Raw genomic sequence first — 10,239 nt, 5'->3', positions numbered from 1 at the left:
GCGAAGTCAGAACAAACTCAAATTTCAGGCAATGACTTGTTTACACAGCTCTATCTGTTATTCACTGAAATGTAAGTACAGTATGTATATTCCAATTGATTTATTTTATAACCCTATGGTAACAATGAAAACATCAGCAATTTTCAGTAATAGTGTGCTGCTGTGACCCGTCTGTGTTTTTATGCCTGATTTTGTAAACAAGTAACTTAGTGAAACTTGGGTATACACCACTGTGTTTCAATATCCCAGCCAAAGCCCAAGTCAGGCCATTACATGCTGCTTCCTTACAATTCTCCATTGCGCTTTCAGATGGATAGTTTTCTTCTTCGCTCCCTGCCCTACACGCGTGTGTGTGTGTGTATGTGTGTGTGTGTGTTAGGGGTTCTTGTGCAAAGAGAGGGAGAACTGATTCTGCTCTCACAGCAGTGTAAATCCGGAGTAACTCGGTTGTAACCAGTGCTGTAACAGTAGTGTCAGGCTGCCAGTGTAGGTGAGCTGAGTCAGAAACAGAGGCACAAACCGAGTGAGAAGAGCACCTGAGGCAGACCAAGAAAACACTTTATTCCATAGTTACAACAATCAGTATAACCATTAGCTGAGCTTTCACATAACCAGTCCGGGACATTTCACACACACTGTTTGGATGTACCAAGTGCCGTTATTCCCCTCATCTAAAAGCCTATTTCTCCAAGACAACAGATACAGGAACCTCGTCACTAACACAACAATACAAAAGAAAACCCAGAGCGCTTGTAGCACCGTTTGCAGGCTGGAGTTTTTCTCCATCAACACCTGCTGACAACTGTAAAGCGTTGGGAGGAGGTTTGGGAAAAGGGATGGGGGTCGCATCCCCAGAGCCCTGCTGGCCACAATCTGTGGAGTTTGTTCCTGAGACAAGTTTTTATTTATCTATATTGATGACTCGAATGTGTCACACACACACGCGCACACGGCAGCAAATTACAGGCAGCAGGGACGCGGGGAAAGGATAGTCACAGCAGAAACTAGCCAAGCGATAGAATGAGAGAGAAGTCAAAACGCGGGGGCGTCTCTAAAGCACTAAAACCACATGTCACAGCAGTTCACCATGGTTCACAACTCTTTCTCCTCTGACAAAGGAAAACAAGAAGAGCTGACAGGAAGGGGCAGCGGAGAGAAAGCAAATGCTCTTTGTGCTTAAAGTCAGGAGGAAGGAGGCTGAAGAGTAGCATTTTCCCCTCCCCACTGTCCCGCTTACTCCTTCCGGGCCCTAGCTCTGCAGCTGTGATCAGGCCCCTCTAGAGAGGATCCTACCTAGGGCGTGCTCCTGAGGAGGGTTCAGCCTGAGGTTTGTAAAGTGACTGAAACCGGAGCCTGCTTTTCCCTGGGGGATCTCTCAGGCCGGGCCAGGGAGAGCCCAGCACCCCCCGCCCCCCAATCTCCTGTGTGCCCCAAGGGGCAGAGGGAACCTGCTCCATCAGATACAGATGCAGGGGTGGACAGGGCACGTTTTGGCCTACAGCTCTGGGGGCACCCCTGAGAGGAAGAGGAGAGCCTGGCCCAGGACAGGCTCTGCTCTGTGTTTTGCAGTAATCCTTCCGGAGCGGAGTTCCCTCTACCTGAGCCCCCCGCCCCCACACATTGAGAAGAGGGAGGGCTCTGCAATTCTGAAGAAGGCATGCGCAGGGACCCAGCAGAGTGGCTTCCTACCATGCCTTGGAGCTGCGGGGTGGGGGAGGGGAAAACAGCTGGCCAATGAAACCCACCTCTTCCTACAAGCGGGAGGGGTGAGGATGCAGCCCCCACACCCTGTCCATTCTCCTCTCCCCTTCCCCACAGGCCTTCTGAGCCACTGGGCTGGCAGAGAGCAGAAGATGCTCTTGGTGAGGCGGGACGTGTATCACGCACTCTCCCCAGCACCCACACACCCAGCCAAGCCACCTCAGCCCATGCACCCTAGGGTGGCACTGATTGAGTCTCTGTTACTGCTCCCTGCAGTGCTCGTCCCTAGTCGGGGCTGAGCTGCTCCTAACCCTGGCTCCTCTTACTGGCTAAAATGTCTTCGGCAGATGCAGCCCATCAGCCCCAGTACACCTGGTTGTTCTCTCCCTCCACTCTGAGCCCACTGGCACAGACCTAGGAGCTATAAGAAAACATGAGATCCATGGGCTGTCTGTGAGGCGGATGCTGTGTGTTCGCTGGTTGCAGCGCACCTGCTGTCTGCCCTACAAACTACTGCCGCCAGCTGGTGTCACCTGCTTGCAGCTACCCTATTCCTGCAAATACCCCTTACTGTGGAACAGTGGGCCCAGTACACCCCCAGAGCCCCTCTGTGTACAGCCCTTCTGGCCACACTTGTCTCCAAGCATGTTGCCTGCCTTGTGATCTGTGACTCAAACTCCTGAGGCCAGGTGGGGCCCCATGACTGCATCAGAACGGCCTGCTGGTGACAATCACTGCATGCACCTGCCAGTGGGACATTCAGAACGCCAAGGCTCCAACCCTGCAAGCTGCTCCGCAAGAGAAAACCCCCATGCAGTGGGGCTCTGAACGAATATGGGGACCTGCCTGTATGGAAAGCCTGCAGGCTGGGAGTCTCAGAGGACAGCACCGGTCATGGGCAGTGGTGGTACTGGCAGCAAGGACAGTTCACAGCAGAGTCTGGGGTTTGTGGGCGGATTCCTGAACAGTTAATGCTCATTTTAAAAGTTGCCCTCTGGGCCACTGCCATGGTTCTAGGGACTGGTGCATAGGAAGTGCCTGATCCCTACAAGCTAAGAGAGCCTGTGGGCCATGCTCTGGGGAGTGAAACACCCAGAACCTGCATCCCACCTGCTCTAAAAAAAGTGGTGCACTTTCCTGGGTCACAGGAAGGCCCTCCCCAGGAGCACTGTACTGGCAACCCTGCAGTCCCTGCCACGAGAATGCATTGGGAGCTGAAAGCTGAAAGCACCCAATCGCTGTGAATATCAGCCAATACTTCCTCCTTCCAAAGAGCCAAGTTCGAACCTGTTCCCACTGAAGGCCGGGGCCTCCCTGGGACAGGGCCAGCCCCAGCACCGGCTGGGTTCAGGGGATATGTTACTTTCTCAAGTTGCTGACTTTCTTTCCTCACCTTGGGAGAGCTGATGCCAGGGCAGCCAGGCTGCAGATTCTGGTGACATCTGGAAGCAGGATGGCAGAACCAGCCCCATAAAGGTCCATTTACAGCACTGGGTAAAGACCCGACTGCCTCTGACTCAGCCCAGCATAGGGCCCTGCAGATGGCAGGGCGCGCCCGGGGGCTGCCACTCCTGGGCAGAGGAGTCACCATCAAGGTTGTCTCATGCCTTGCTTGGATGCAACGCAAGAAAAGAGACAAATTCCAAGAAGGCACCTAGATCCTAAAGGGCTCTGGGTGTCCTGGAAAGCGCTGGAGGGGACAGACCCTCCTGCAGCCAGCATGTGCGGAGGGCACTTCGGCGGCTGGATTCCTGAGGATCAGAAGTGATGGGACAGCCAGTCCCCCCAGGTCCTTTAAAGGCAGGCCCTCCTCTGCGTGGGTATAAAACCTTTTGGGATCATTGACCTGCCAGGTGCCCTGCTGGGAAGGGAAGGTGGGTGGGGTTTTCATTACAATGGGCCTGTCTGGCCTCTGCCTGGGAGGGAAGGAAGCTGCGGGGGAAGAGCTCTGCATTAGAGGCTGAGTGACGCAGATGGGCTGTAGTGTCCCTGCCTCATGCCACTGCAGGTGAATGGGCTGCCTTGAGCAGGGGATCTCGGGGACCATCTATAATTCGTGTGGCTTTCCATGGGTTTATTTGGTTTGCTAAGGTCTGTTCACGGCATTGTATTTTAACGGCTTGCATGCCTTGGTGCGGGAGAAGGAAAGGTGAGGCTGATATGGGAAACATTTGTTCTGCTAGTAAGGATCCCTTGCTTTTTGCATATTTGTATTATGATCTCAGTGCTCTTTAAACCTAGTTTATAAATTTGAATCCATATCTACACACATACACATCTATAATATTTCTCAAACGTATCCCGAGAGCTCAGCTGATCAGCTGGGGAATAGGGGGTTGGAATGTCCTTGGGAAAGGACTTCCTGAACACGCCCACTTGTCCCCGTTCAAAGTCTAACATCTGGGCCATTTAAACTAAAACCACTTAGATCGCGGTTTGAGATCGCAGTTTGACTCAAAAGCCAACAATGATCTACATGAGGCCCTGCACAGGACCTGATTTTCAGAGGCACCACTCACCCATAGCTCCCAGCGGAGGTGGTAGGTGCTTGGCATCTCTGAAGATCATGCCAGCGTTAAGAGCCTGGACTTTTTGAATCACGTTGTTTCATACGGCTAGACAGTTTCCTAGTGAAGGAGATCCCATTCATACCCGAGCAACTCCAGACTCTGAGCTTTGGCCGAGTCTGAATGGAAATCCTTCCAGCTGTGGGAACTTAGAGTCAAGCAGCCACCTGAGAAACAGCCCTAGAAGCCCAGGACAGGTGAGGGAGAGTCGCTGAGAAACAAGGGGACAAGCCCTGACCCGATTTCTGCAGCAACACGGCACCCCAGCATGGCTGCGTTCAGGGTGATCCCCTTCCTGAGAGATGTCCGAGGGGCTGCCTCACTAGGGGGTGGGATTCAGGGCAGAGGAGACTTCAGAAGCTGCGTAAAGCAAGAGTTCCCTGGTGAGCGGAAGGCAGATAGCTGTGGAGTGTCTTCAGGGCTAAGTCAGGTCCCAAGCCATCAACAGGACAGTGCGATCTGAGACCTGCCCCGCCCCCTCACCCTTTCCAGCCAACTGGGATTTCATCTTGCTCGGGGACTTGCTTCCTGCAGCACCACCCCGCAATCTCAGGTTGTGGCCAGGGAGCAGCTCGTGCCCTTTCTAGGGCCACTGAACAAAGCACATTCATACCTGGGCAGAAAGGTCCCTTCCTTCTGCAGCATTGTACCGTGCCTTTAAATCCGAGCCTGCCATTGCAGCCATATGTTTCCAAGCAGCAGCAGGAGGAGGCGGTTTTACTGCGGGAAGGAGACATTAGCAAAGGCAAGGAAAAACCGAACCAAAGAGCCCTTCAACCAGGGCATTCCCTGCCAGGAAGCCCCAGGTCACTAGTCTGCAGGGAATCCTGCCGTAAGGCCCAGCTCCACAAAAGGATGCAGGCACAGTGAATTGTGAAGCATCCCCATGCAGCAAACAGGACCATTTTATTCGACCTTCAGTTACAGACCCGGCTCAGCCAAGCATCGGGCTCTGCTGTTGTTGTTGGTCCTTTTGGGTGGTCACTTAAGACAGATTTCCCTGTGGCTTCCCCTCCCCAGCAAGCCCTGGATCAGCACACTGCCCGCAAAGCCACCTCACCCTGGGCAAGTCATTAGAACGGGGCATGGGTGAAACAGCACCGCTGGCCAAGACCAGACAGGAGCTTGAGCCTGAGTTGAGCAGCGCTGGGCTGGTGTGGGCGAAACGCCAGCAATGCCAGGGCTCAGGGCTCAGCCACTCGGTGCTAAAATCAGGGTGCAGTGCAGAAGGAAGCAACATGTGCCCACTTTCCCTGCCTTTGGCTCACCTCTCGTATTAACAGGGAGCAGGGCCCTTCCTCGGAACGGGCTCCCTGCACGGCGCAGTTGCCTGCACGAGCGTCTGGAGAGAGGAACAGCCTCTCGGATCCACGTGCAAATCACGTGCGTGCAACTTCGCTCTTTCCCAAAGTGAGTTGCGGGGAGCATGCGTGCGCCGTTGCAACTAGGCAGGGACAGAGGCTTGTCCCACCGGAGCCCCAATAAAACTGAGTATCAGAAGGGTAAGAGAGCGTGAGCTGTACGTGCTCCCTGGCATCCCTATAAACCCGGGGATGGGCGGACCCGGCTGGGCTCTCTTCCCAAGGGCTGTTCGAAGGAAGAGGAGAAAAACGAAGGCAGGTTTGACAATGCACTGAAATAAAAGCAAAGGAAACCAGTGATTCCCAGACATGCAAAGGAGCGGGGAAGGAGGAAAGGGGCATGAAAATTCATTGGGAGGGGGCAGGTGGCCTCTGCTAGCAAGAGACGGCAGGAGGGAAAAATCTGGGGTAGAAGTGAGATGGAGTGGGGGGAGTGTCTCTCAGCAGTGGAGGGATGGATGGCGGCAGAGCTGAGCAGCAGCTGGAAGCAGGGGTGGGGGAAGGGGAGATGGGAGAAGAGAGGTTCACAATGAAAACCTGATTAGACAGTCACATTTCATGGCAAAATAAAGGCCGTGTCAAGCACTGTCCTCCCCAAGGCTTCAGGAATGAAAGGTGATGGCCCAGCCCAGCCACCGAGCTGCAGCCCCTGTGGCTCTGGACCGGAGCAGGGCGACTGTGCTCGCGCTGGGAGAAGTGGGTGTGTGCAGCGGGGGATGGGGTGATCGGGAGTGTCTGCCTTTGAATGTGTTCAAGGCAAAATACCTGATTCCTGCATGTAAACAGCTGGTTTTTCTTCCTGTTTTTTGATACAACCTGATTGTGGAAAAGAGTTACCTGCCGAATGCAGGACTCAGTACGTAAAGACCAAGTCCGAGATGCTGGACATCAGCCAGTCCCCAGCAATCATCTCTGTCACCTCCGGAGTGCAATAGTCCGGGAACTCAAAGTGAGAGGTGACTCCCAAGGGGAAAAGGTCGAGGTCTTTGTCAAAGACTGACCAGTCCAGGGCTCCGCAGGCTGCGCTCGGCTGGGCTTTCCCAGGCAGGACACCCAAGAGCTCTTCCTCCAGCTCTTCGTCAGAGGAGGAGAAGGAGGAGGGCGGAGAAGCGGTTGACATCGGGGAGGGGGATCCGCTCTCTGGGGAGCTCACCTGCTCCAGGAAAGGCTGCGCAATGGGTTCTGGGTCCTTCGGCTGGTGGGACTCAATGAGGTCATCCCTCTTGTTCCTTTTCTCCCCAGCTGCCCGCGCAGCAGGGACCATGTGCCAGAACTCCTTGCTGGGTGCCTTCAGGCAGTCCTCAGAGGGCATCTCTGACAGCCGCACCTCTAGGAGGTCCTCTTCCATCTTGAGTGTGGACTCTCCCATCTGGCAGCTGGAGTCATGCTTGGAAGGCTGCCTTCTGCTGGAGGTGACCCGGCTGAGGACAGATGGTTTTATCTTCACAGGGAGCCTTGGCCGGGACTTGCTGGCCCCAATTTTGCCCTTTTTCCTGGGCCGGTACTTATAGTCTGGGTAGTCAGCCATGTGCTTGAGCCGCAGGCGCTCTGCCTCCTTGACAAAGGGGATTTTCTCCGAGTCCTGCAGGAGCTGCCACCTCCTGCCCAGGCGCTTGGAGATCTCGGCGTTATGCATGTCCGGCCACTGGTCCATGATCTTCCGCCTCTCGTTCTGCGACCATACCATGAAGGCATTCATGGGCCGTTTGATGTGGCCACTCGGCGTCTTGCACCAGGCAGGCTCGCCCTTGCTGCCAGCTTCCTTCAGGAGCACGGAGTCTTTGGTGGGACACACCTCCCTCTTGGACTCGATCGCACGGCTCCTCATGTTCCTCTGCTGGACCATGCTGCTGCTGCTGCTGCTGAAGAATTGCTCCCAGATGCTAAACGCCAGTCAGGGTTATTTTCATTGTCCGGAAGAAAAGGAGGAGGAAGAATCTTCTGCTTGCTTAGGGCTGGGGAAGGTTCTTCAGCCCGTCCGCCCCCTTTTAACTCAGTCCCTCAAAGCAGCAGGTGAGGAAATTGATGGAAGTGGCTTGGCACCTTTACAAAAAACTGCCCTGCCTCCCTGAGATGTTTCACTCTGCTGGCCGGCCGGCCAGGAAGCGGCCTTTGCAAAAGGCAGGCTGGCTCCTGAATCAATGGACTGTGAGATTAACTCTCCTTGCGCTACACACCGGCTTGGCACTGCACCGGAGTGATGCAGGGGTCCCAGCAGCCTGCAGCACACGAGCCCCCCAAGGCAGGGGGAGGGGATCACTACGAAATGAATTGGTAAAAAGAATCCTGGCTCTTTCCTCCTATTCTTCCCCAGCCAGTTGCCTCTCTGTGCCTGCTCCTTGTCTCGCTGCACCCTAGCGCCTGCCTTGCTTGCCAGCTGGAGCCAATGCCTCGCACTGCATGCTGTCTGCACGCCCTCCCCGCCTCTCTCCGCTGCCTTCTCGTACAGCTCAACCGAGCTGTCAGCTCCCCCAGACGCTCTCCGCCCCTCGTGTGCAGTCTGGGGGCTGCACCAGCAGACGCCTCTGGTGTAAACACCCAGGTGCTTATTCTGTCAATGGGAGGCTCCGCCCAGGCCGGCGCGTCATTGGTTGCAAGGCAGGAATGAAGGATTTGCATCCCCCAATAGGCTTTCCCCGAGGAAGGGGTTGCTAGAGAGAATGTCAAACTTTCTCCTGATTCCCCCCCTCCCCGCTCCCCACATTACTTACCTGGGATCTGAACCAGCCCTGTGTTGACGTGGCCGCAGGCCTGCGGGACACAGAGCCCCAAATCCATGGTGCAGCCTGGCAGGCAATGCCCAAGCCTCTGTTTATACAGCGCTGTGCGCCAGGACCTTACTCTGGGGGAAGGGAACAGGTGAGAGAAGAAAGCAGGCAAATTGCCCTTGTCGTCGCTGGCGTCCCCTCCTTGCGACTTGCCACCTCCTCCTCCTAACGTGGCGTGGCTCTTTCCTGAGATCAGAAACCCGCCTGGTCCCTGTCCGCCACCGCAAGTTGGGTTCTGCTGGCAAAGCACTGACCTTTCCTGGGGCCTGGGGCAGGGGTGGATGGCCCAGAAGAGGAGGGCGCTGGCGGGGAGCAAGGTGAAAAGAGCGGGGTTTCAAAGGGCCTGGGAGACCGACGTCATCCTGGTCTCTTGTAAGTCTCCTGGTGTGAGCGGGGTAGCACTTGGCACAATCAAAGCAGCGGGCACTCAGCCCCGACACGCACTTATAGCGCTCGCTGCTTCCAGTGTGCTGAAGATCTCGGAGCACTTGACAAACCATGCCACAGGCAGGCCCACCCCACGCCTCTGTGGGAGGTCTTACTGGGACACACACACGCTGGGGTAATGTCACTGCAGCCCCCAATGAGTTACACCACGGCTGAACTTGGCCTGCCATCATTTTACAGATGGGAAAACTGAGGCACGGAACAGGGCAGTGACTTGCCCATGGTCACACTGTGAGTCTTTGGCAGAGTGAGGACCAAAAGCCGTGCAGCACCCTATCAAGGGCCACAGCAGGAAGAGACGCTCTTCCCCAGCCCCGGACCTGCTGCAGCCAGGGAGAGGCACCTCTCCCCCTCAGCCCAGGTGCTGCTGCAAGGAGAGAGGGCTGGGGGGGGTCCTCTCTCCCCATCATGGCCCCAGGGCAGCCTGCACCCCAAACCCATCATCCCTGGCCCCACCCCTGAGCCCACAGCCCCAGCTGGAGCCTTCACCCCCCTGCACCCCAACCCTCTGCCCTAGCCCTGAGCTCCCTCCCACACCCTGAACCCCTCATCCCTGGCTGCACCCCAGAGCCTGCACCCCCAGGCAGAGCCCTCACCCCCTCCCGCACCCCAACCCTCTGCACCAGCCCTGAGCCCCCTCCCGCACTCCAAACCCCTCAGCTCCACCTCTGCCACACATCACCTCCATATTGGTGCACATAACAAAATTTGTTCCGCACATGGATGGGAAGAATTCGAGGGAACATTGGTGAGGACTGGAATCCAGAACACCTGACTCCCGACCTAGTGTTGTAACCACCACACACAATGCTCTTGCTTCTAGCCCACCAGCAGAGGTGGCTCTATGTATTTTGCCACCCCAAACACTGCAGGCAGGCGGCTTTCCGCGGCGCGCCTGCAGGAGGCCTGCTGGTAACACAGAGTCAGTGGCACACCTGTGGGAGGTCTGCTGGGAACCGTCAGGCCTCGCTCAGTGGCTTGCCACCCCAGGCATGCACTTGGAGCACTGGTGCCTGGAGCTGCCCCTTCCCACCATTCATTTTTGTTCCCTGCTGTAAGGATTCATCTCCTTGGTGTCTGTTTGATCCCCTCTGGAGGAGTCAGCTGCCCCGGGCATGGCTCAGTTTCACTGTTGCACTCCCCCAGCCAGCTAGAGGCTGAGGTTGTAACTGCATGGAAAGAATCCAGTTGTCTCCTGTTCTTGAGCCTCCACTGCAGGCTTGTTATTTACAAAGAAGCCGATGCTGCAGAGTCAAGATCCGGATCTGAACTCTCTGAGTGCTTCAGGAAGCTTGGATCCGGAGTTTGGGCAGCCCTGGCCCAGCCCTGATGTGACCAGGCTTGCATCGGTAGTAGTGGTGATCAGACCTGGCTGCTGAAAGCCGCTTGCAGCCC

The 10,239-nt window shown here is 56.0% G+C and overlaps 1 protein-coding gene across 1 annotated transcript; it reads right to left on the bottom strand.

Annotated features, from left to right (window-relative positions):
• Positions 1-5,937: 5,937 nt before the first annotated feature.
• SOX12 (SRY-box transcription factor 12) lies at positions 5,938-7,558 on the bottom strand. The gene has a single exon (XM_032766376.2). The coding sequence runs from the start codon at positions 7,473-7,475 to the stop codon at positions 6,483-6,485; it is 993 nt and encodes a 330-aa protein (XP_032622267.1). The 5' UTR covers positions 7,476-7,558; the 3' UTR covers positions 5,938-6,482.
• Between the last annotated feature and the right edge of the window lie 2,681 nt (positions 7,559-10,239).

The sequence above is a fragment of the Chelonoidis abingdonii genome, chromosome 14 (assembly GCF_003597395.2).
Source record: "Chelonoidis abingdonii isolate Lonesome George chromosome 14, CheloAbing_2.0, whole genome shotgun sequence".
NCBI classification, from domain to species: domain Eukaryota; kingdom Metazoa; phylum Chordata; order Testudines; family Testudinidae; genus Chelonoidis; species Chelonoidis abingdonii.
The sequence above is the reverse complement of the archived record's forward strand: the minus strand, read 5'-3'. Positions and strand labels throughout refer to the sequence as shown.

Bases quoted from the DNA above. Each gene is read 5' to 3' on its own strand.
- SOX12 (XM_032766376.2), bottom strand. From the start codon at position 7,475: ATGGTCCAGCAGAGGAACATGAGGAGCCGTGCGATCGAGTCCAAGAGG.